The sequence below is a fragment of the Anopheles marshallii genome, chromosome 3, assembly GCF_943734725.1.
Source record: "Anopheles marshallii chromosome 3, idAnoMarsDA_429_01, whole genome shotgun sequence".
Lineage (NCBI taxonomy): Eukaryota > Metazoa > Arthropoda > Insecta > Diptera > Culicidae > Anopheles > Anopheles marshallii.
Window position 1 is genome coordinate 2814483 of NC_071327.1, and position 26261 is coordinate 2840743.

General features: G+C 44.9%; 4 protein-coding genes across 4 annotated transcripts; 3 read left to right on the plus strand and 1 right to left on the minus strand.

The window, feature by feature from the left end:
- The first annotated feature begins 550 nt into the window (after positions 1-550).
- LOC128716174 (zinc finger protein 850-like) lies at positions 551-3647 on the plus strand. Its single transcript, XM_053811094.1, has 2 exons — positions 551-757; positions 825-3647. The coding sequence occupies exons 1-2, from the start codon at positions 551-553 to the stop codon at positions 3645-3647; spliced, it is 3030 nt and encodes a 1009-aa protein (XP_053667069.1).
- Positions 3648-5502: 1855 nt separating this feature from the next.
- LOC128715902 (serine/threonine-protein phosphatase 2A 56 kDa regulatory subunit gamma isoform-like) lies at positions 5503-7524 on the plus strand. Its single transcript, XM_053810819.1, has one exon. It carries the CDS (start codon positions 5503-5505, stop codon positions 7522-7524), a length of 2022 nt encoding a protein of 673 aa, XP_053666794.1.
- Positions 7525-12076: 4552 nt separating this feature from the next.
- On the plus strand, positions 12077-13778 carry LOC128715907 (glutathione S-transferase 1-1-like). The gene is made up of 2 exons (XM_053810826.1): positions 12077-12166; positions 13212-13778. The coding sequence occupies exons 1-2, from the start codon at positions 12077-12079 to the stop codon at positions 13776-13778; spliced, it is 657 nt and encodes a 218-aa protein (XP_053666801.1).
- Positions 13779-15327: 1549 nt separating this feature from the next.
- On the minus strand, positions 15328-25984 carry LOC128716176 (uncharacterized). The gene is made up of 10 exons (XM_053811096.1): positions 25956-25984; positions 23684-24938; positions 20875-23608; positions 20612-20787; positions 20430-20510; positions 20178-20294; positions 16050-20095; positions 15689-15974; positions 15436-15556; positions 15328-15359 (listed from the first exon to the last, which is right to left on the minus strand). Exons 1-10 carry the CDS (start codon positions 25982-25984, stop codon positions 15328-15330), a joined length of 8877 nt encoding a protein of 2958 aa, XP_053667071.1.
- Positions 25985-26261: the final 277 nt, after the last annotated feature.

The window sequence follows — 26261 nt, forward strand, 5'->3', positions numbered from 1 at the left end:
AGGTTAAGCAAAGAGATAATGGGGAACAATTAGGTAGGTTTACCAAACAATAACTGTGGCCAAGATTTGTTACCTGCCGCCGATTGAGGAGCGTTCGTTGCGTTCAAAATTTAGCGCAAAGCTTCAAATTAAAATGGACGACGGACGGCTTGACAGCACGCACTGCACCGAGGTATAATGAACGAGTTTGGACTGCATGAGTCGCTTGGATGACAACATTTTCTCTTCATTACATTCGGTGTATGGCGTATCAATTGTGCGTTTGGTATGGTTTGCTTTAATTTACAAATAATTTTATTTTTTATTGATTGTTTCAGTGATTTCAGTTTGTTTTGGAGGCTTCAAATGTAATTGTCTTTTTTTAGAATTGTTGCTATTTTGCATGTACCTGTAAGCACCTTGTGGAAACTGTTTCAGCTGACAACTTGGCGTACTTGTTTGTTTACAAAATTCGGGACAAACACGAAAAAGGATATCTTTTCCTTCTGTGCAACTAAAAGTTTCCCTTTTCCTTCAATTTACATATAGGAAAACGCCTAGAGACCGTACAATGAGACATTTATCTAAACGTAAAAAACTCGTCACTGCGGACGAAGATGCTGCATCAACCCGAGAGCTCGCAGACAACAACAGCTGCTCAAGATGCTGTATCTGCTCCATGCAGCCGAAAGGGGATTTACTTGAACTTTCTACGATTGTAGAAAGCAGTAACTGTTTAACAATTGCCGCAATCGTCGAACATGTGGCCGGTATTAAGGTAAGATTTGGTGTTTTTAGTGTAATGTTTTCATGGGAGGATATATTGCAGTTTTCGTCTTTTTTAGGTAAAACATCTTCAAAAAAGCATTTGCAGTGGTTGCTGGGCGAAAATTCAAGCAGCATACTCGATACAAAAGGAAATCCGAGGCTCTAAATGTATAGAACAACAGGACGATTATGAGAGTGATGAACAAGACGTGGAGAATGGTGATGTAGTGGTTAAAGAGGAAGACCAGATTAGGGACACTGATGATGCCAATGACGAGATAAATTTCGAGAACCAGGAAGTAGTTGTGTTCAAGAAAGAATACCACGACTGCAATGGTCATTTGGACGGGTCAGAACAACATGAAAGTGAATATGTGATCGAATATCTCGAGGATCCCCTGCAAGAGGAGCATGCGGAGGAAGAGCCAGACGACGATGAACAACAGTCCACAACTGGCAGTAATTTAGATATTGTGATTGAAATATCAGCTGAACAGCTGCGGCAACATGAAGAGATCAACGCAGAACGTAGTAAAGTAACGCGCCAGTTTAAAATGCCCAATGCTGCGACGATCGTTAGTTCTGAACTGAACGATCACTACCGCGTACTTGAGGTGTCTGGTGAACGTTGCTGTGGTTGCAGTTTCGTTGCCCAAACGCGCAAAGAACTGCTACAGCACTCGGAAACCGTGCATTGCGTTGAAATTAATGACCACGGTGACTATTGTCCAATTTGTTTCTACAAATTTGCGACCGATCAACAGCTCGAACGACACATCCAAGAGTTTAAGCTGAGCAAGATGTTCGTCTGCCTACGCTGCAACTATTTCTTTAACCTACGTTCCCAACTGTTTAAGCATCTTCAGAGTTGTAGGGAAGATATTGGAAACATGTCACCGATTTTAAGTGATGAAGCAGAAAACAATGAAGTATCCATCGAAACAATCCAGGAGGAACATGATGAGTATGGAGAATATTATTTGCAAACTGGAACGGACATAGCGGAGCCCTACGACGAACCCGAAATGAACGGCGATCTGCAAAACGCAAAGGATCCTCGAGTCATGCACCGCTACAAAGCGCTTTTCGAGGAGATATTATCGGACGAGAAGTTATCAAGCCCACTGACCGAAGCGGAACTGAACGTGCAGGATACGCAAATAGCTGCTCTGCATGTTTTCGACACATTCAAGTACGTTCGGCTTCGGGGATTTAGATGTTGCGGTTGTTCTTATACCTGCTTTTCGAGTTCACTTTTGGTAGAGCACAGAAAAACAAGTCATCCGATGGATGGCAATGCCGTTTCCGACCGATCGTGCGGATTGTGTTGGGCAAAGTTCCCCAACGAAAAAGAGCTGGTGCAGCATTGGTGCTTCTTCACCACTAAACAGCTATTCTTCTGCACGGTGTGTGATGAAACCTTCCTTAACAAAGAAAGCTTGCGGCAACATCAGCGACACAATAAACGGCATCGGGAACGGGAGAGCCACCAATTCCAGCAGGCGGGAATCGAAATAGTAGGATCGGAAGCATTTGTGGAAATAGACCTACCAGCCGTTGTCGATGAGCTGGGCAAACTGTTGTCGGAAAAGGGCACTTACCGAACGAAAGTGATACCAATGCCGGATGATCGGTTCATTAAGACCAAACAGGAGTACAACAACTACAGCACTCTCACCGTGCAGGGAGAATATTGCTGTGGGTGTGCGAAATTCTTCGATACAATTGCTGACTTACGGTTACATTGCAAAGCAGAGCACTATTTGCCACTGAGTTCACATGCGCGAGTTTTTGGTCATCAGTGCGAGTTCTGCTACGCCGTGTTCGATTTCGAACGGGGACTTTTTATGCACAATGCTATCCGGCGCGCCAAGATAAAGATGCTGTTTGTCTGCAAGCTGTGCGGGATGCTCTTTTCGAAGAAATTTTGTCTAGCGCGTCACATGCAATCGGCACCGAACCATCTGTCAAGATTAATTGTCGATGCCAATGCGAATCGTACCGGCGAGGGTGACGAACGGGAAGAAGATTCGGAGCCATCTAGCAGCGTGCCCGCCGAGTCGGTTGAATCCGATCCACGTGTTATGGAAGCGTTGCAACTACACCGATCGGTTGAAGAAACGGGACTGGAGAAGGTTGGGCATCTTGTGTGGTATCACTGTTGCTTCACAAAGTGCGCGGAAACGTTTACGAACGAAGAGGCACTGTTGGAACATGCTCGGGAGGAGCACAATGGACAACGGCGGGAAAACGAATTAGAACGAAAGCAGGACACGAACGTGTGTCCCGCCTGCTGCAAACCATTCCAAACCATTGCCAAATTGATGTGGCATCGAGTGAAACGCTTTGTGCCTCGGAAGTACCCTTGCAAACAGTGTGATAAAACATTCAACAATTGGCTAAAGTTAAAGATGCATGTGGAGCTTGATCACAGCGAAACTCCACCCTCCTTCCCGTGCCCGGAGTGTGACAAAACGTTCGTAATACGGTCGAGATTGAAGGCTCACCAAAAAATACACAGTGCCCGGAAAGATCACACTTGTGATGTTTGCGGCAGTTCGTTCGTTAATAAGGGATTGTTGAAACGCCATCGCAGATCACTGCACTCGACCGATCTACTGTTTGAATGTAAACTTTGCTCGAAAAAATTTGCGGTGGTGGAAAAGCTGAAAATTCACCAACGCGTTCATACCGGCGAACGGCCGTTTGAGTGTTCATTCTGTCCGCGTACGTTTCTACATTTTTCCGATCGTAAGCGACATGAAATGGCCGCCCATACTGGAGAGAGACCATTTAAATGTAAGCTCTGCCCGGCGTCATACATTCGCAACAGGGAACTAAATCTGCACATGCAAAAACACAAAGTAGATGGTCACGGGAAAAAGCTCATTAAACAATAGGATCCAATCAACGACAAAATTAGAAAATTAAAATAGATTAAGGAAATAAGTGGCATATAAAGTGACATTGGACGTACATTTGACTAAACTGGGAAACGGTACCGTAAGGAGTGGATTGAGGATCAATGCGTGGAAGCCAGAGTGGCTGGCTGCTGAAATGGATTGGTGACCTGGCCATGTCAGCAAGATGCGCTCGATTGCGAGCGGGTTAAGTAGAAAGTGAATCCCGGAAGCCGGATATCATTCAATAAATAGGATTTTTTCGGAAAAGAAATACCCTGCTGATAAGTGGTTATGGAATCCGAAACGTAGAACTCTTACTAATTAAAATGTATTTAAAGAAAATGACGATACGTAATTGGACAACATGCCTGTTGGAAGATATTTCAAATGATGAATGGTACACTTTCGTCCATACGCTAAACTTTTAAGGTTAAAAAAATGAAAGGTAAAAAAGTAAGGCCAATACCGACACGAATTAATGAGAGGAATAATAGTGATATTGCTAGAACGTATAAATATAGCGTAATATAAATACGTGTAAATTACCTCATTGCGATTGCTTGTCCGTTTCAAACTGTAAATTTAAACCGTTCATCATGTCACGTCCTGAGCATCTCGAACCGGTTAACTAAACGTATCGCACTCCGCCTCCACTGATTGTCAATGACAGAGGTAGAGATTGCTGTCATCCGAGCGCTGAGTGTTTTCTTTTCGTGATTGTGTGCTCTCGATTGCACAGAGTCCAGAAGGGAGTAGAAAAAAGAACGAAATCCTGCATCTACTTGATCCACTTCTCTTTTCCGGAGTTTTCCCGTGCACAACGCCGCAACCGAGGAGTTTTTAAGGTGCTAATCCAACCGCACCTCATAGAACTAGAACTTCCCGTTTTCTATCCAGTTTCCCGTGTCGTGTATTGTGTGTGTGCGTGTTTTTTTTTGCTCTTCTCCCAAACTGGGTTGCTTCGTTCATAGTGGCCCGTGTGTCCGGTTCGCTTCTGGGGGGAAAAGGTGCTTCACACACCCAGCACAGTGCAAGTGAAGGAAAGCACCGGACAGTTTACTGCAAACAGATTGACGAAAGCTGGCAGGAAACAAATAACCGACGCACGACGGTGCACAAGTGGGTGTGAATCGTTTCCGCCCGTGGTTGTGTTAACACAGTGCTGGTTTTTTGTTTTTCGCGTGTGCACGAATTTCAAATTATCGAAGAAAAACGCTGTGCGGCCCCACAGCACAGTAGAGTTCAGTGCTGGTGCTGGTGTGTACGTGTGAGAGAGTTGTGTGTGGCTATCACGGTACGGGTCGTGGGAAGAAAAGTAGTGCCGAGCAACGGAACGACGGCGAGAGGGATTTGCAAATGTATTGACGACCCTCCTCGTATCCAACTATCGGTACACAATCGATTGGATGTGTGGTGTTTTTGTTGGTGGCCGTATATTCACCAGCGACAAACGGATTTCGGTGCGGTGTGGCGTGTGAGTCGGTTCCGTTCGCCGTAAGGGTGCGCAGTGCGATCGATGTAAAGTGGCTGGCAAGTGTGTCCGTGCGAAGTAAAAAAGTAAAAGCTTGCAAGAAGCAGCATGCCGAAGATGGACAAATGACGGTCACGGTAGCGATCAAATATAAGTTGCAGCAGTAGGCGCATACATTTTGTGGCCAGCTTTTGTTTGTTTTTTTTTTCTTTTGTAACGGCTACCGTAGCATCAATCATAGTAGTCGGGGCACTAGCAACACACCAGATACACACAAGGCGGTAGCAAACTACGAAGCGCAGTGGAAGAGAGAAACGTGTGGAGCAAACCGTGCGGTAATCTCGCTCGTCAGGGAAAAGAGGAGAACGAAACAGCTTCAAGATGACACTGAACGATGAGAATGGGGCCAGCGGCAATAATGTTGTTGTCACGGCAGCAAGTGGAACGGGACTGTCATCAGCGGCGGGAACCGGATCAGATCGACCGGGCACCACGGTTGGGGTGTCCGGGGCAGCAGCACAAGGAGGCGGCATCACAACCGGCACTGGCACAAATGGGGGCAACGGAGCGAACAACAACAATAATATCAACAACAATAGCAGCAACACCGGCAACAGTGGCAATGGGAACAGTGGCGGTATCACGCTGGCGGCCACCGTACCGAATGGTGGTAGCAATGCGATTGGCAATACAATTAATAATAACAACCTAAATTCTAATATCACCCCAGCGGCTGCGACGGCAACGGCACTAAGCAACAGCGGCATTAGTATTAACAACGGCAACGGACAGAATGGCAAGCAGCCACCGTCGCTGGGACCACCGCAGCCGGGGAGTTTGGAGAAACGGTCGACTAGCAGCAGTGGTAGTGGCGGTGCGGGTGCAAACAGTACCACCAGCGCCAACAGTAGCGGCCGTTACATCATACCGAAGTTCTACGAGATCGAAACGTTGCCTCCGCTGAAGGATGCCGACCCTTCCGAGCGGGAGGAACTGTTCATCCAGAAGTTGCATCAGTGTTGCGTGCTGTTCGATTTCTCCGAACCACTGAACGATCTGAAATACAAGGAGATCAAGCGTTGCGCACTGCAGGAAATTGTCGAACATCTGAATAACCAGAGTAACGTAATCACGGAAGCGATCTATCCGGAAGCGTTCCATATGGTGGCGATTAATCTGTTCCGCACGCTGCCACCTTCGTCCAACCCGAACGGGGCTGAGTTCGATCCGGAAGAGGACGAACCAACGCTCGAGGTATCGTGGCCACATCTCCAATTCGTGTACGAGCTGTTTCTGCGATTTCTTGAATCGCCTGACTTCCAGCCGAACGTGGCCAAGCGGTATATCGATCACGGCTTCATCCTGAACCTGCTCGAGCTGTTCGATTCGGAGGATCCGCGCGAGCGGGACTTCCTCAAGACGGTGCTGCATCGGGTGTACGGCAAGTTTCTCGGGCTGCGTGCCTTCATCCGCAAGCAGATCAACAACATCTTCTACAAGTTCATCTACGAGACGGAGCACCACAACGGAATAGCCGAGCTGCTCGAGATTCTGGGCAGTATTATCAACGGGTTTGCCTTACCGTTGAAGGAGGAACACAAGCAGTTCCTGCTGAAGGTACTGCTACCGCTGCACAAGGTGAAAAGTCTTTCCGTGTACCATCCGCAGCTGGCGTACTGTGTGGTGCAGTTTCTCGAGAAGGATGCCAGCCTGACGCAGCCCGTCATTAAGTGTTTGCTAAAGTTTTGGCCCAAAACGCACAGCCCGAAGGAGGTGATGTTTTTGAACGAGTTCGAGGAAATACTGGACGTGATCGAGCCGGCCGAGTTCCAGAAGGTGATGGAACCGCTGTTCCGCCAGATCGCAAAGTGTGTCTCCAGCCCACACTTTCAGGTGGCGGAACGGGCCCTTTACTACTGGAACAATGACTACATCATGTCGCTGATATCGGAAAATTCCAAAGTCATCATGCCGATCATGTTTCCGGCCCTGTACAGCAACAGCAAATCGCATTGGAACAAAACGATCCACGGGCTGATCTACAACGCGATCAAGCTGTTCATGGAGATGAACCAGCTGCTGTTCGACGAGTGTCACCGGAAGTACCAGGCGGAGCAGGAGATGGAACATGAGAAGCTGGCGCAGCGTGAAACGCTCTGGCAGCAGATGGAGGATCTGGCCTTCCGCAACAGTAAGTTAACGCTGAACGATGAACCGAGCAGTATGGGTGGTTCGGGCGAACCGGGCAACCCGAGCCGACCGACTAGCAGTAACTTTAGCCACCAGCAGCAACACCGTCAGATGAACGGGATGGCAGACGGTAGGACGACAACGTCCTCAGGTGGCACGGCACCATCGTCCACCGTGTACGATCGACGTTCGATGCAGCACAGTAGCACATAAACTGACATGCCACCAAGTGGACTGTCCTATAAACACACGCACATAAACACATACACACACACACATGGACAAGAGCATCCTAAACTTCCATTTTTGCGCCCACTCACAAAACCAGAGTCTGTTCTCTCTTAGGCATTTTGTTTTGATATAATTTCTTGCATACTTTTAGAAAGAAGCAAACCAACGAGCAGAGTAATGAAAAAGTCATTTCTGAAACATCTAAAAACAAATCGATAGAAGAAACAAAACTAAATGAATCAAGTTTGAAGAAAATGTATTCCAACCATTAATGAAAGTTGTCAGAGGATCTATAATTTTGGATATTTAAATCACACGCAAATTCCACGCCACATGTTTCCCTCTTCTGTTCGTTTGTTTGTAAACCTCCGGCTAGGAAGTATTTTACGGAATTGTACATAATCGGTGGATAGAAGAGATCATACAACAATAAAGATCAATAAGCAAGCCCCTTGTGTAGCTTATCGCAGGACGGTCAAGCTAGCTTCCCCTAGGTTCTTATTTTGACTGTTTCAGTTGTAAGGATTATTAGGGCAGCAGGAAACGAACCTCTTTAGAGACCGGTCACCGATCCACGTCGTGATACGGTGCGCGCATACACATTCTCAAAGGATGATGGATGATGAATAAAGCGATGTAAGAAAATTGTCCACACAGAACAAGTAGATTCTCTAATGTGTGGATGTTAGTCGGCATATCGAGCGCATGTTTTTTTGTTTTCTTTTGTAAGGATCAATTGTTATTAGTTGTTGCGGATGTGTACGGCACACCCGTGTCTGAATCACCCTACCGTTTTTTTTTCACTTGCACTAACACGACAATTCCTTCATTACAAACCAAATGCAGTGCGGCTAAGCTAGTTCGTTTGATATTAATAGAGACTACTAGGACACGCATCAGGCACACACTTCTATGGTGGTTTTTGTCCATCCTTCCCCCTACGTTTTAACGGTGGTATTATTTTAGCGAAAACAGCAAAGATTACATATTAAGGCACCGTGTACAACGCAGAACGACCGGCCGGCCAGCCTAGAAATTACGGAATTACGGACGGGATGTAAGTTCGGCAGGGGTTAGTATAGGGATACAAAAAGGAAAATGGACCCGGGAGAAGGCAACGCGATGATCGATAAATAGCTTCCAGTTAAATGTCCCATAGTCGGGGCGGTAGGATGTGTCTTTGGCCGGACGGTGTATTTATATTTTATCGAACAACTCTCGGATGTGCATAAATATGTATATTTTTGTGTAGGTTTATTTTTACCCCCACTTTCCCTATCATTCACTCTCTCTCTCTCTCTCTCTCTCTTTCTCTCTCTCGCTCTATCAATCTCTTTGCCTTCGGTCTTGGTTTACTACTATTTTCCTAACCATCTCCATCAATACCACTTGTCAGTCTGATGGTTTGGGATGCTGCCAAGGGGTGGGATGATACATAGAGGGCCGTTTTGGTCGGGTACGATAAAGCGGAATAATATGATGGTTACTTATGAGAATAAGCAGCGCAAAAAAGTGGGTTATAACAGTTGCGAACACAGGCTAGGAGTGGATATTATAAAGTACACACTACTATACACACAAAACTACGCAGATAGAAGAGATACACGCAAGTACACTATTCCAGTAGATGCATAAGAGAGGGGTAGCTTAAATATATACACACACGCATACACACACAATACACAGAGGGACGTACAGGACTTTTACCTGAATGATAAAATAAGGAACTGAAATGCATTCATACCACACGCTCGAACACAAGTACAGGGAGGACGAGGATGCTGGGAGGTGGCAAACATGTTCGACTTTCGAATAAAGGAAGCATCCATTAAAAGCAGGGCTTATATAGAAGAGTACACGTGCGTGCGTGTGTGTGGTATAAGTGCAGCATAGTAGTAACAAAGAGAAGAAAAAAAAACAAAAGTATAAATCAAAGTTTGTGCGAAGGCAAATAAAAGAAGATGTAAAGAGAGACGGTACGAAAGGGAAGCGGATGGTAAAGCAAGGCAGAAGCAAGATTGCAAAACTTTTAGTGTATGCGGGGTGGGGGTGATGCGCCTGCCTCCCCTTGGGTTGTCGTGCATAAATGTTACAATTTACAAAACATTAAGCTATATGTTGAAAACGTAAACTAAAAACAAAACAAAAAAAAACGTGTAAAGAAGAGGAATGAAGATAAAACAAACAGCGACATGGTTGAGAGTCAATGGTGGCAAACATAACTGGTTAGCATTTTACACTAATAAGGAAACAAAAAGAACGAAACACTAATAAAAACGCAACATTATGAGTATGAAACTACAAAACTAAAAAAGAAAACAAAAGATAAGAATTTCTTGGTGTTGTGAGACATAACGAAGATGTTCTGCGCGCTCTTTGAGTTCTGTGTTTGTTGAACAAGGGGTGGAGTTTGTTTGTTTTTGCACGTCCACAAGAGACTTGTCCCTCCTGTGCGTATGTGTGGTAACGTTCGGTAAACATGAGCTGTAAAGTCCGCACGCGGTCTCATTGATCAATTCGTCAGGTCTCTTCTTCCCCGCTGGTAGATGCTTATGAGATAGGTCAATTCGTACCTCGTTGATGGGTCAGGTGGGATCGTGCAAAAGGAAAATACAATAACCCTCGAATGTGCTAATGCATAATGATGTTTCTCATTATTCGCCCAAACGTATGTCACGACGTGACGGAGAATACCCCGTATGTGCATTGGAACACCAGAAGGAAGTAAACGCTACACATTCGTCGGTTGTGTGAGAGACGATATTTCCTCGGGGAAGTTCGCACAGCTGACCAGCATTGACCTTCAACAGGCCGCGTCCTCCCCCCAAACCCCGGAGTGTATATCCCCTTCGATTCCATCTCTCGTTGGAATTCTCACTCATCTCTGTGTTGACGGTGGTCAATTTGCTACTCAATTAAGCATCCCCACACAAACCGGCTGCGTCCAATTTCCAACCCGCCGGTTCGTCTCGCCCTTGGTGGATACGGTAGAATGGGTAGAACCACTGGTGCGACCACAACATCTTCTTCGCCGACTGGTTGATCTTGGCACGTGCCACTCGGTCCACTAATAACTGTAACAGAGGACCCGCCGCCCAACCATGTCTGACCTGTTCTCGGGCGGTGCTAAAAATGTGGTCCCAGTCCCGAACCTGTTACGAGAGAGAGAGAAAGAAAGCAACAAAACCAGCCGCCCCCCAGTGCACTCCCCTTTCAACAGCCTGTGTTACGGCTTGTGTTTCCTTTCCCCCTTTTAATGATGCTCATCTTCTTTACTCAGAAGACTCATCGTTTTGATTGCTGCAAGTGTCACGAAGGTAAGACAGGAAGAACAGGGTGGAAACTGTAACTTGAATGTGCTGAACAAACGCATTGCAACATGCAACAAACGCACACACAGCGACAGATGCATACACCGCTTGCATTTTGCTCTTGAGTGATAAGTGCGTTTGAGTTGAACCGGGTATCTAATGTCAACAACAGCACTACATTTTAGCTGCAGTATCTATCGAAAGAAATCTTTCTTGCATTTTGAATATGATCTATCGCACAAGCTCTACTTAAGCTAAGCAAAGTATCTTCTTAACCATCTTCATTTCATCCAGATTAAAGTTAGTATTGCTATACGACTGAGTGAGTGACGCTAGCTTATCAGACAATTCAGTATCGCTTCGGCTAACTGGAGGAATCGTTTTTAATTCTCTAACGTAGGACTTAATAACACGCTAATTCAATCTCATTACGAACCTACAGTACTGCTTATCTCCTTTAATGGGACCCATCCAGAACTTTAATGGGTTAGAACCTCCGGTGGCATTCTAACCACGTGATCAGGACTTCAGTGGCACGATGAGGCATGGCTAGGTCGCTGGGTTTTTTTTGGGACTTTCAAAGGTGTCTAACACTTGTACCAATGCTCAAGTTCAGCAAGCATACCTTCAGGCGTTCTCAATCCATGACACAAACCAATGGCGTTGGAACATGCACAGCAATGCACCGTTGACTAGTGTGTCGGCTGTAACCGCCTACAGATATGCAATATATAGATTTTTATCATTCAAACTATTCAAAAACAAAGCACACAACATCTTACCTAACAAAATTAAATGCGTTTTTATTTTTATTATTTTTGCCTTTGCATTCAAACCTGTTTTTATGTAGCATAAAACTTTCAACAAACTCATGTCCTTTCAATATTTTTCACATAAATTCTTCTATCTCCTTCACTGTCGTTCATTTTCCGCCGGCTTTAGAGAATCCTATGCATACATGACGAATGTGTTCCCATGATTACCGTGTTTCCGTGCTTTAATTGCCGCTCAGGAGCGTTTACCAAACGGACCAACGCGCAACAGACACGGACACTGACATGGGTTTAAAAGCTTGAACCATGCCACGAGTCCTGGTCAGTCGGTTCGAAGTGTTCCGGAGAAAAGGACGAACATATCCAGAAGTTTCAATACGTGTAGGGGGTTGTTCTTGATAGTGTTTCACCAGAACGAAGTAAAAGATCTGTTAAAACAAAGAACGCAGGATGGCTCCATTGATTTTGTACCATTTTCCCGGATCTCCGCCATCGCGATCGGCGCTGCTTGCTTTACGAAATTTGGATCTGGATGCCGAGGTAAGGGTTAACGATGAAGTGATAATAAATGCACCTGGAAATAGTGCCAACGTACGTTATCTCCAGACAATCCTAATTTTAGTAATGTGTGTAGAGAATGTATGAAAAAAACAGCCTCCAAATCCAAATCGACAACTCTACTAAAGGTTAGATAAGGTTTTTTTTAACAATTGGCCCTCATTCAAGGTCAGTCTGCTTCGTCCCCATAATACTCGTACGACGTTCTACGACCATTCTTAATTCAGTACACCAGCTCTTAAACACCTTTGCAGCCATCTGGTAAATAAGTAACCGTTTCCCATCATGCATTTTCGCTGTTAGGCCGTCAGGGTCCCAGTTTGAGTGTGAAGCCCATTTCCCATTTCAGGGATGAGTTAAAATGTAAAACATTCTTTCAATTCCATTTTCAACAACTTGGTCAGTTACATTGTATATGAAGGTTTATTTTTTGTTCAGTTGCAATAAATCGATACTTCCCATTTGCTCGGCTACTGAAGGGAGTAGTGTCGGTGGAATGTGCAATTTCGAAACGAAGACATTGAGTCGCCCATAGTGTCATGATTTATTTATTGTCCAAGTCAAACTACCGAAGAATAAACAATGGATCTTCTGGCAAGCGCAAGGGGGAATGTTTCCAGGGAACCTTTCCATCCGACTGGCTTATTGATTCCAGGACATTTACATTGGAACTAGGTTAGGCGTTTGTCCATGCAGGTTTCGCGTGCCATTACCCATTCATTATTCCAAATTTCCTGCATGCGGCGCTACAGTGTGGCGATTAGAGAGTGTTTATATAGCCACTAATGTGTCTTGCTGTCCGATTACTGGAGACCGCTCATTAGGATGTGCAATTAGGAGCACCGATTAGCCAGGGACGGAGCTCACTATTGGGACAAATAAATCTATATGGGATTTATCTTATTATTTGCCGTATCTAGCCTGCTGTCATTTTCGGCAACCGTAATCATCAGGATATCTGCCTTGAAACTCACTAGATCTAACATTGATCACCACACTTTACTATTATCACCTAACATCTTTCCAGGTTAACATAGTGAACCTTTTTGCCGGTGAACATTTGGCGGAAGAATTTATCGCCATCAATCCCGAACACACGGTACCGACGCTCGTTGACGAGGACTACATACTGTGGGAGTCGAAAGCGATCGTAACGTATCTGGCGGAGCAGTACAAGCCGGGCTGTTCACTCTACCCGAATGATCCGAAGAAACGTGGCCTCATCAACCATCGGTTGTATTTCGATTCGGGCACGTTGTTTACGGCGCTACGGGACATGCTGATGGCAGTGTTCCGGTCCGGGGCAACCGTCATCACACAGGACAAAAAAGACAACGTGCATAAGGCGTTGGACAAGCTGGAAACCTACCTGGATGGGTGCAATTGGTTGGCGGGAGACGAATGCACTTTGGCTGATCTGTGCGCACTGTCCAATGTGGCCACGCTGAAGCACGTAGGCGTAGCGTTTGATTCCTATCCGAACGTTAGTGGATGGTACGAGCGTTGCCAGGAATTGCCCGGATTCGACGAGAATGATGAGGGTGCCAGCTTCTTGGGCAATGCCTTCAAGTCAAAGCTCGAGGAACCATTTTAAGGCGGTTGCACAGGAAACGTACAAGTATACACGCACTTCGAGCAGTGTTAAACGATCCAGCAGCACTACGTTCATACTCACAACGGCTGGTCAACTGTCTAAATGATACACAACATAATAAAACAGCACCAAAACGCCACCAACAATTAACAGCTCTACAAAGTTAATTGCTAATCCTAGAGAATAAGAGCAGTTGGTATTGAGTCAGTTTCCAAAGTTTATTTAAATTCGTTTACTTTATGACAATCACAACTCAATGTCACACACCTGTATGTACACTGGTAGCGTATTTTTTTTTTTGTTGCAGACATCACCATTCGTTTTTACTTACTCCCAATTCCCGTTTTATTTGTGTAAGCGATTGTTCGTCTCGCAATCAGTTCTTATTTCTCGTTCGCTAACCCCCGCTAACGCGTCGTCGCTAAGTGTTCTTATAAGACTAAAGCGATCTCCACACTTATCCTACACAGCACCAAATGCATTGCGATCAATCTAATAGCCGAAAAGTTAAATCCGCTCATCTACTTGGATATAGACACATCAAGAGCGAAAAGAGATGATAAGTGATAAGCAGCAGAATGCTGTCTCATTTTGTTCGTAATTTTGTGATTCAATCCCCGTTTATTAAACATAGAAGGTAAGCATAAGTGTCCCCTCTTTAGCATCTAATACTTTACACAACCTGACGGGATTTCTAGATTTTTGTTTACAAGCGAATCGTCCCTACACATTGTGCACACACAGTGTCACCATCATCTTCACTTCATGGGTATATTTTTTGTCGTTGTGTTAATAGTTTTGTGCGCTTCCAATTGATTAATATTTTGCATTGTTAAGGTAGCGTCAAAATGCATTTTTCTCACACGATATTGCGGCGATATTCAATATACTTGAACAGCTTTATTTCCTTGCTATACCAAGCGGCTTAACAATAACTCACAGTAAAGCCATAATGGTACACTTGCAACCGTGGCTAGCTATTGAATTGGAGACACGACTCACTGTTAATCGACAATATTCACACGATTGTTACACTGATTGTAGAATGCCAAAATGCTTCTGTCCAGTGTTTCTACTGTTTCTTTTATACATTAGGATAAAAGCATCTTATTTTCATATTTCCATCGCACTCAGAACCTTACCAGACGGGATAACTCACGTAACATGTGAATTAGCAAACACTATCCAACCTATCTTAACTTATTTGTGATTCAATAAATTAATTATACTGAATTAATTTACCCTTCCAATAGCAATACGATTAAAAGCTATGTACAGAGTATGTACATCACTGCTAGACAACAGCTGTATACCTTTCCATATTATGGTATTTGACATTACACATATTTACCTTCAGCATGTGATAGTGCAGTAGATAAAACAATGGATGAAGTAACCATTAAGAGCACTTCAATTTGAGATTAACAACACAAATTTTAGCGTTCAGAAGATACTCTTCAAGCTGGAGGTTTAATACGCCCAAAAGCAAAATAAAAAAGTCCGTTTACAAAAATTGTAATCCTTTAAACAAATCTTTAGCACACGTACTTCACTCAAGTACTACCACTTCGGTAGGGTCATCTAAAAATAAAAAAATAGTTGTAGCGAACAAATGTGGACCGAACATGTATACTAAATGTACGCAGCGATCACTTACCTTGCTTGTTACTTTTAATTGGAGGTAATGTTTTCGTTTTAACTAGCAATCCTCCACACATGCGATTCGTGATGCCCAACGAGGACAAAACCGAGTTTGTAACGGCGGCAGGATTGATATTCTGTAAAGAAAATGGAAATGTACAAAGAAATTTTAATTCACATAATTCATCCAACGAACCAGCTATCAGTAGATAGTGTATTAATTTCTCTTAAACGAGTTCACTTTCGGATTTTGAACTTCAATTTTTTACCGTTGGTTCACGTCTGGTACGCTTTATATTGGGGGTATCAGATTCGTTGCTACCATTGCCCTTCAGCTGCTGGTCAAAAATCGAACTTTTGGGTTTCGAGCTGTCCAGCGTAGTTGAATCCAAACCGCGTTTGCGAATAAAAACACAGTTTGGTGCCGATTGAACACCTCCGGCCAGTGATGTGGTAGTGGTGTTGGTGTTGGTGGTGGTGCCGGTACCAGCACGAATAACGTTCCCTATCGGTACACTCGGTTTCAGCACAGTTCTTGATGAAGACGCTGATGTTCTGTGAAATGAAACAAACAAAGATGAAGGTGAATGAGTTATACCAATTGCGATACTAAGACGAGCAAATACATACATCGGTTTAAGAGTAGTTGGCTGTGAACCCAATACGGACGGTAGAATTCGAATCATCGAAGGTGAAGCTACAGCTTTATGTATCTTGACGTCGTTGCGTCCCCCATCCTTGTAACTGTAACTCATTCCGCTTACGTTTGCTGTTGGAATGACGGTCATTGTTGATGTTGTTGGCGTTCCACCTGTCGAAGAAGTTCGCTGCAATCTTGCAGTAGGTGAGGATGGAATAACTGTTAAGGTCGATGCCGATGGCGATGGTGCTCCACCAGTAGAAGCGGTCAGTCTTTGCAACCCGGCAGTAGTGGCGATATTTCGTGTTGGTATAACTGTCATCGTCGATTGTGGAAGCGAACCGCTGACAGAAACACGGGAAGATGCTGGATGTTGCCCTGTACCGGTCGTGATAATGTTCGCTGAACCAGACTTTGTAGTAGCTTCGCTCGTTCTAGCAGCACTCACAGTTATTGGGCTTTTCCCTGGTCGACTAATGATCGTTGTTGGACGGGACATCAGCGACATCGTATCACCCGGTTTAGTCACTAAGCTCGACTGATTGGTGATTGTTGCAGGTGTCGTAACACTGGATGTTGTCTTCACTGCCGACAGTTGCAAGGAAGCAGGAGAAGGTAATCTGGTGGTGCCTGTTCCAGTGGGATTATTAAGTTTACCTGTCATGCTAGCTGTTGAAAGCAATGCAACTGGTGTGGCTTTAACATTGGAAGGTGCCTTTGACGGTACACTTAGTTGACGGTAAATGCTACTGCGGTTAGACGTATCCTTGCTCAGTCCCGGTGTTGCAGGTATCTGACCCATTTTCGGCATCGTGGAGGGGTTAATTGGGTTTTTAACTATCTTTGCACCGGTACTTGCCCCTACAAGTGGTGCCTTTATTGCCGTCATTGTCAACGTCATTGGACGACTTTCGACCTTTGGTTTAGGAATTGTAACTGCTGCAGATTTCACTTGCGTAATTGTCGTATTCGACAAAGTCTTAGGAGACATTGTTTGCAATCCGGTCAGGCTCGGCTGTGAGCCGTTCGTTGTTTTGCCCTGTTGGCTTGCATTAACCAGCGCCGGTTTCACAGTGGTGCTAACAGTTCTTGTCGCAGTCGCAGCCGTGGTCGTAGTGTTCGTAGCTTGCACAGCTCCTGCGCTCGTAGTTCCCAGTGATTTAATCACTACAGCAGAACTGCCCTTCGGAAACATTGTGCTGAGGGAAGCAGCTGTTCCTGACGTTCGCTGAACTGCATTGCCAGATCGCACATACTGCATTGGTGGTGCGGTTGATGTGGTTGCAGACTGTAACAATGTCTTGTTCGCTGGAGGTTGTGCCATCAGAGGACTTCGAGTCATCGATGTTGGCTTGCTCACCGCGGTAGTTTGTTTTTTCACGGGAGTTGTTAAATTAATCGTCGGTGAGGATCGACTTGGTTTGATGGGTACCGTTGCCTTCGTCATTGGCTGTAGTGCGGATGTTGTACCTACACTGCTTAGAGCAGCTAAACTGTTCGTACGTTCTAGTTGAATTCGGTTAGGATTGGTATTGCCGATTATGGGAGGAACAGTTTGAGAAGTTTGTATAATGCCCGGTTTGGTGAACGGCTTCGGAGACATAGGCTTTGCATGCTGCTGAGCTATATTACTGCTTAGAGTTTTCAAATTCTTTAACAAATCTTTTCCGATACCGGTATTTGCTGACGGGTTGGTAGATTTGTCCTGCATCGTATTGTATGTGATACCAAAGTTAGTTCCAGTGGCACGTTTTTCTAACGAGTTGGGTGTTTTTGGAGGAATAGCTTTCGTATTGCTTAAATCTTCTTCCTCGTCGCTCGGTATAATAGTAGCTGCGCTGGCATTAAGCGCTGTACCAGATGTTGAGCGCAAAACGGATGTAGTGGGATTTGATCTAATGGATTCTACCGAATTGGTAACAGTGGAACGACTCGATGAGGCTGCCGTCGGTTTAATATTCCTTTGCATACTTTGCCCAATCGTTATCGATTGTGCTGGTGCAGGCTGAATGTTCGCAGTTGTTACTGTGGCATTAGCATTACTGCCAGGATTCACATTCGTGCTGCTGGTAAACGATTGTAATGACGAGGAAGTAATTGGGACATGTGCTGCATTATTTCTAGCCTGGTTATCCAACGTCGGCGATTGCAATGGCACATTGCGGGGTGAGAATGGACTAGAAAGGCCAGCCGATGCAAGTGGTGAAATAGCCAGATGTTCGCTCAACCGATTGAATACCGTAGAATCAAAACCACCACCACTTGTACTTGGATTTCCACCGGATGATGGTTTCGTTTTGTGGAGTGAGGTTATATTTGTAATCGTCAGTCCCGACGAAGTTGGCGATGGAATTGCGTTAGGTGGCAGAAGCGCCGAGTTGCTTTGTGCGTAATCGCTCATCTGTTTTAACGTATTGTAGTGACTCATGGGATTGTTGCTGTTTGAGGCACTATGCTGCGCAGCGATATCTCCTAACGAGGAACTTGCCAAACCGGGCAACGGAGTTTGTCCTAATGCACTCAGAGCTGATGGCGATAATCCACTGCTACCGCCAGCCACCTTGCCAGTGTAGTAGTTTAGCATGCTCGCTAGAACACCAGCGGATCCGTATCCTTTTCCGGTTGGTCCCCCTTGACCTGTCGTTGGACCGACCGGTGGCATCATCGATTGACCATTGCTCAATGGTGACGAATGACCCTGAAGCGAAGGCATACCATAGTCCATCCCTCCGGTGCCGGGCATAGAATAGGTTATTAGCTTTGAAATTGCCGACGCGTATGCAGGATCGTTCATCATTGCGGAGAAGGACTGCTGTGCGCCATACGGCATGTAGAGTGGTCTACTCATCGTATTACCGTAGGAGAAATCATTCCGATACATGTCGCCACCGGCAATGGGAAAACCTGGCATACCTCCATACCCCAACCCGGCATAGTACGAAGCCATCGTTGATCCGTATTGCGATGTACCAAATAGACCCCCAACCGCTCCAGCCGTACCTAGCGAACCAATCTGCGATAAATAGGAACGGTTTTCATTGTTCTGTATTTCCCGCTCGTATGCTGCCCAAGCCTCCTTCTTTTCCTCCTCGCTTAGGTCTTGTTCGGGTTTGTTTTCCAGCAGTGAGTCATGCTCGTGGTACTTGAAAATTTTGTTCGGGAAGATACGCAACAATGACGCCAGAATATCATCTGCCGGAAGAATTGGCGTTTCGCGCGTCATCTCTGTAAGCCTTGTCAGTGTATACAGCTCCGCCAATTCGCCGTAACTGTAATGCCTGTCAATCTGTTGTTCGTCCACCACCCGGTAACTGAGGGCCTGCTTCGTAACCGAACGCGAGTACACCTTTTCCTCCATCGTACCCACGGCTATCAACCGATATACGTAACACTGACGCTTCTGGCCGAGGCGAAAAATGCGGAAAATATTTTGCTGGTCATTTGATGGATTCCAGGACGTGTCCAAAATAATCACTCGGTTTGCACCCGTCAAGTTAATGCCCTGACCACCGGCCTTTGCCGAAATAAGGAAACATTTCGTAATCGTATTTAACGGGTCATTGAACGACGTGATCATGTCATGGCGCTCCGTCTTTGGTGTCTTTCCATCCAACCGATAATAATCTTTGCCTCGGCGCCACGGACCCTTAAATGCGCTGTAACCATACTCGTCCGACTGCTGTTGATTTTCGCTTTGGTTATGGATCTTGGCCATAAAATGTTCGACCATGTTAAGAACCGACACAAAGGCTGTAAAAATTAGCACCTTTTCACCACGCTCATTGCTCTGCTTCAATATTTCGAACATGATCCACAACTTGTTGCTTGGGAAGAGCGATTCCAAATCGGCCGTTTGTAGATACCGGCGCCACCAATCATTCGTAACCGACAACTGCCCACTCGCGATATCGTTGATATCGTCGGGCGCTTCATCGTCCGTGTCCGGAGTAGCCGTTTTGCGCATCGCATCTTTGCGATTTTTCTCCAGATTTGCCAATTCCCACGCTTTCTCTAATACTTTTGGGTGAGTCCATATCTGCAATGGTTGATTTGAGACACAAAATATGGAAAAAATAAAAACAGTCTCTTATCTCTACAAAAGTTACAATAGTGTGTACCTTGCGTAATGAGGTGTAATCGGCAATCAGCTTGAATTTTTTTGTCCTACCAGGTTCGCCGGTAATGTCGCTGCTTGTGTATTCGTTCATTTGTAAAAATACTTCGTACAATTTCTCCTACAAAGATACAAAGTGGAAAATGTCCGATTAATGCAAAGAATAGTGAGAACTTTTACCGTTTCCCATTGGACGGAATTTTTCGGAAAAGTTTCCGCGCATCGCTTCTGCCCACATAATTGCGGCAGGACTTACTTGTACCGGTGTCAGTGGAACAAATAACACGTACTCATATTTTGCAGGAAGGAACTCCTTTAATACTCCTGCTTCCTTTCGCTGGGGAAATAAAAAAAAAATGTAACAATAAAACATCAATAGAAATACCAAATCCTACTTCAGCATAATTTTGCAATTTGATTCAAAATAGCACTACTTACCTGTACGAATTTTGATAACTTATTGTGTAAAACGTAAGATCGTTGCTTCATAATCTTAATGGCCTGCTGATCGGAATCCTTACATTGCCCATTCTTAATTGGATTCCCATAAAGGTTGTTAAACTCCTTGTCGCTTCCCAGAAATGACGGCTTGATGAAGTTGACCATGCAATAGTCTGCAAAACAAAGAAACAAACAAGATGAAACGATTTGTGCATGGATCGAATTAGGAGAAACGTTTCAGATCATTTCTGATTACTTACACTCCTTCAGATTGTTCTGCACCGGAGTTCCCGTGAGAATAATTCGCCGTTTCGTATGGATTTTAGATACTGCCTCACTTATAGCGGATCGCTTGTTTTTAATTTGATGACCCTCGTCACATATCACTAAATCGGCACCCGGATTTAGCAGATACTCTTTGATAAGCCCCAATTTGGTGCTGCGCATTCTCTCCGAACCTTTCCGGCGCTCGTAGTTGATAAGTGCACGGAACGCTTCGTATCCAATCAACATCACACCGCAGGTGGGCGACTTGCATGAGTACCATCGCTTCAGCACCGATATCTTATCGTTCTGCGTGCAAACGTCCGCGAAACAGTACACCCGCATCTGATAGCCTGTGCGAATAGTGCCCTGCCATCGAGAAATCTCTTCCTTCCAGTTCATTACCGTACTCTTCGGACATATGACCAGCACACGGTTCGTCATCAGCTGCGGATAGCGCATTACCGTGTGCAGCAGCGTAATCATTTGCAGTGTCTTACCGAGCCCCATACAGTGCGCCAGAATGCAACCAGAACCGGGATGTTTCGGTAGCGCATCAACCGAACCGTACGTGTTGTCGTACATGAATTGAATGCCTTCCACCTGGTGAGGTTTTAAAAGCTTCACAATCTCCGGATGAACGCTGATTGCCTGGCGGCGCACCGAATCATAATCCAGTACCAAATCACTCTCACCCGACGTCGGATTATATGTGGTGAGACATTTCTTCAGCTGCTCTTGCTTCTTTTTTAACCTTGCTGCTCGACCTTCCTCTTCCTTTTGGGCTTTTTTAGTTTCCTCTGCCAGTTCGTCGTTGCTCAGCATGGGCCGAATTCTTCGCCTCGCATCCTTGTCCGGTGGTGTCTTACCTTCGTCCGGATCGGCCGAAATCAATTCGGCATCATCCGAGCTGTCCGAACTGAGGCTAATGCAGTCCTGACCATCTTTCGAAGCTTTGGATTTTACCGAACGATCTGTGGCAAATGATGTCGACTCTAAACCAGTTGCTGGGGATGATGTTTTTTCCAAAGAATCAGACTCGGATATAGTGGCTTTCTTTGTCGTTGCATCGTTCTCACTTGTTACCAAACCTACACCCGACTTTAAGTTATCTTTACGAGGAGAAGCCGTTGTTGCGCTGGAATCTAGTGCCTCCGCTGTGGAGGGTACCGTTCGTTTCCGTTGACGTTTCTTTATCGAAATTTTATTTATTTCCTCATCAGATGCCTCACTGGAAGATTCCAAATCCGAAGAATTGGACGACATACGTGATTTTCGAGCACCAATTCGTTTTCGCTTTTTGCGAGGCTGTTTCTGCGATGTGTCACTTTTGCTGTCGTCAAACAGATCGTTGCTGAACAATTCTTTATCTTTCGGATTTGCTAGCTCCATGCGAAATTGCTTCTTACATTCTCCAGGTGGTTTCTCCGCTGATGTGTCTTTACCACTGGAAGCTTCTACCACATCAGCCGCTTTGTGTTCCGGGGAATCAGCTCTCCCATTACTTAATAACTGCGAATTGCTGTTTTCTACATCGCTGGGCTCTTCCATTGCCCGCTTTTTCTTTTCCTGAATCTTCGTTCTTTTGTTGCCGTGACGTTTCAAAAAGTTTTCCACCAACGAGCCAGAAGATTCGTCAGATCTATTTTGACTTGTGTCATCACTGGTATCGCTCCGATCGTCCATGCTATCCGCATCGGTCATTTCTTCACTGCTGCTCGTGGACTGATTTAGCAGCTGCAGCTTCACAGTTTCGTTGCACTTTTGTAAAAATTGTTCTTCCGTTTCCACCACATCCTTTTCACTCTCGCTCGATTCCTCAGAGTGTGGTTCGAGTTGGATCATGTTATCGGTGCCGTTTTCATCATTTAAAAACTTTTCCATACTGTTTTCTGCCTTTTTCTTTTTTGGGAATTCTTTAGCGCCCTTTGCTTTTACCATAGTTTGCGTATTTCCTGAGACGACATTAGAAGCATTTCTGCCTACGACAATATTGTTTAAATTACACAATCGTTCGATCTCCATGTCTTCATAGTCCTCTCGTTCGGCTTCGGTCATGTCTTTAACATGCTTTGTAGCAGAAGCCTTATCTAGCACCTTGGTAAAACCTTGCCTTCGTTGATCCGTCCTTAGTTGTTCATCGGTAGTAAGTTGACTTTGTTTCGGCGAACGATCCTCTTCGTCTTGCCGTTCTTCTGCCTTCTGAAAGTAATCTTGCATCACACCCATCACGTCCGGACAATCGGAAATAATGTCGTCTACTCCGCTCAAAACACCGTCGAGAAGGTTCTCGTCCCCATCCACACGTTCCCCATCCCGCTCGGAATGCTTCTCCTCGTCCGCACTGCTGTCTGAGTAGATTTTACTAGCAGCGGGCTTGCCTTTTACAACATCTTCAGACGTGCGAGCTTTCCGCTTGTCTTTGGCACTTTTTCGCAATCGTCTGTTGCGTCTGACAAACTCTTGCATCATTTCGTCACCATCGCTATCGGTATCCGAGCTTCGCGCCATGGTCGAACCCTCGCTGCCGGATTGATCGCTGCTGCTATTGCTCAAAGAATTTAGCAACTTTTGTTTGGACTGTTCATTCAATTCCCGTTGTTTGTGCTTTGAACTATCCGTCTGTACGGCTATTTCTACTTTAGATCTTGAACTACTAACGTTCGATTCGGACGAATACTGCCGTACCTTTGAACTGTTAGGGTAGCTCTGCTTGCTCTGTCTATTAATCTAAAACGAAATACGGAAAAGTTTAAAATATCCCTTCAAAACGGCAAAAGCTGAATAAAAATGTGTTTTACTAACCTTTTTAATTAAAACTTCTAATTCAGAAGCCTTCTTCGGGACTGATGCCAAATTTTCTTCACCTTTCGTCTTCTCTATCCATTGTTCATATTGTTTTGCAAATTTGTTCCCTAATGATAATAGGTCATCGAGCTCTGTTGCGGTCCCATCCGTCGCAGTAGCACCGTCTTTTGCACAGTCTGTATCCGAGCCAGAAAATTCCTGTACCTGCTCATTCGACGAGCCACCAGACAATGGGAGAGCTCCATCGTCTTCCAAACGTTCCGAGCAGTTGGTGGATAGCAACACGGACAATCTGCCCGGGCTATCACCGTTCGCTGTCGGTGAACCTTCCGCGACAGGCTGTTCATGTTCTACCACAGATTTGCGATGCTTTTTCGAGCGTTCAAGTAATCTTCTGACGGTCACGTCAATTCGTTCTGCCGTTTGTTTACCACTCGTCGTGGTAACATCACCCACGCAGGCCAATTTGTTAGAAAGCATTACCAACTTCCTAAGTCTGCTGCCATCATCGGAGGCTGAATCGTCCTGGTCGCTGGGCAGCGGGCTGCTGAAGTTTAACGTCGTGTAGGAGTGATCATTATCAAGCAACGATCTTTTATTTGTCTCGCAATTAGCTAATGTACTGTCGAGCGACCGCAATATGTCGTAACACGGATCATCGACTTCTTCCTGCAAACCATCAATGGCAATTTGTTCATTCCCAATGAAATCGGTATCCACGATTGTCTCTTGGATTTGCGGTTCCCCAATTTCAATTTTTACTTCTTGCTGGTCAAACGCTGTGTCGTCATCGCTTTCTTCGATATCTATCGGCGTTGCCCCATCCGGAGCGTTATCTTTGTTAAACAAATCCTGCAGTCCAAGATCTTCAACGTACGGAACACTAAACCGCTCACTACTGGTGTGCTCGATTTGACTCGTTATCCGTCCACTAGCTGTCGCTTCAAACTCTGGTGCACAAATGTTGTTAGTCGTGCTGTCGTTCAAGTATTCATGGTCAGATAGAAAACGATTGTTCTGTACCGAGGAATTCATGGCATACGTGGATGTTTCGGTTGCCATGGTTTCAAACTCAGCTTGTAGCAACGATTTTGGAGGCGAAAATTCGTTCGCATCAAGTATAATACGATCGTCGTCTTCGTCGTCAGAACGCAACTCCACCGAAACGTAGTTTTCGTCACTTTCCGTAAAATCACCGACTTCCATTATTTCAACATCGTTGAAAAGATCCGGCTCCTCCGCGGTAGCAGACCTGTGTAGTGTGAATAATACCGGGAATTATTGAAAAATTAATACCACTACGCCTAGTACTGATGCTGTGATGCCCAGATTGCATTCTGTTGCGAGAGGTGCACTGATTGAACTTCCTATTGCCTATTGCGCTGGGTTCGAGAGAAATTTTACATGCTAATAGCATTTCGGTTTTTTTGATATCTGTAGGATTTTTCCATTTCCGCAACACAAAAAGAAAACACAATTTGGAACTGAATATCGTTCGTTTTCTGTAAGCGGGACTGTAAAAAAGAAAGAGTACACAAACATAACCACTGTCTTGTGCGTGACTGAGATACAATACAAAACAAAAACAAAGAACTAACGCCAGCACTCTCATGAACGCGTTCCTCGCTTGATTATCACACCATTTTCCGCCTAAAAACACTATTGTCCATCGAATTATGCACATTCGCAAACCATACTTACATGTTGCTTGGATACTAATGGTGCCAGATCACTAAAAAAGCATTACCAGTGGCGCGGATTTCTCAGCACACTAAGATTCACAGTTTTCTATGCGAAAAAAAGGGCCCGGCGGGTTTTGCGAAATTCTCTGCATTTCAGCGTAAACGAAATGACCGACCAATTGGAATGTGTTGCACGTTTGATACACTAGCGGAAGCTAACGGTCAAATCCGACAATTTACCCACGGTCTTCACTATTTGTTCGGCTTAAGATGGCCAAATAAGCAGAAAATCTCAAACTGCAGTTTCTACTCTATCTTTGCCTGCTATTTTCAGGAAACCAGTGGGTAGCAAACTTATGCATACGAATGAAGTACACTGCGGGCTTTTTATTGGCCCTGCGGGGTGACAAGCAGCAGTCAAATCATGTTTTTTTCTTCGAATTGTGCTATCCTTTGCAAGTGAACAATTTATTGTAGTAAAGCAAGTTTCGATCGCTTTTGAGTTGTTTTTTGTCATTTAACATAATATTACCTTTGTTAGGTAATATTGAAATATCGTTGTATTATCCTAAATTAAATTACATTACATTCTTGAAAATGGCGATGCGTTGCCCATTTCGAGAAAATCATAATTCTTGGCAACACTGATTGCTGTTATTGTTTACAATTCCAGCCTGCTGCGTTTTCGAATTGGAATTGGCTTGTGAATAATCGAGAGACAATTCCTATAGCAAACCAGTGCATTACTTCCGATTTAGAAAATACTGTACATCACAGACACAGAAAAAATGTCCCACTTCGACAGCTGCAGCAAAAAGTTACAGTGTAGAATTTGTGCCAAATTACTATCACGGGAAGAACTAATAATTGTAACTGCTGCTTTCACAAGTGAT

Bases quoted from the DNA above. Each gene is read 5' to 3' on its own strand.
- LOC128716174 (XM_053811094.1), top strand. From the start codon at position 551: ATGAGACATTTATCTAAACGTAAAAAACTCGTCACTGCGGACGAAGAT. The intron at 758-824 runs GTAAGATTTGGT...CGTCTTTTTTAG, and splicing joins AACATGTGGCCGGTATTAAG to GTAAAACATCTTCAAAAAAG.
- LOC128715902 (XM_053810819.1), top strand. From the start codon at position 5,503: ATGACACTGAACGATGAGAATGGGGCCAGCGGCAATAATGTTGTTGTC.
- LOC128715907 (XM_053810826.1), top strand. From the start codon at position 12,077: ATGGCTCCATTGATTTTGTACCATTTTCCCGGATCTCCGCCATCGCGA. The intron at 12,167-13,211 runs GTAAGGGTTAAC...ACATCTTTCCAG, and splicing joins ATTTGGATCTGGATGCCGAG to GTTAACATAGTGAACCTTTT.
- LOC128716176 (XM_053811096.1), bottom strand. From the start codon at position 25,984: ATGGGCAACGCATCGCCATTTTCAAGAAT. The intron at 20,788-20,874 runs GTAAGTAATCAG...TTTGTTTTGCAG, and splicing joins GCAGAACAATCTGAAGGAGT to ACTATTGCATGGTCAACTTC. The intron at 20,511-20,611 runs GTAAGTAGTGCT...TTATTTCCCCAG, and splicing joins AGTTATCAAAATTCGTACAG to CGAAAGGAAGCAGGAGTATT.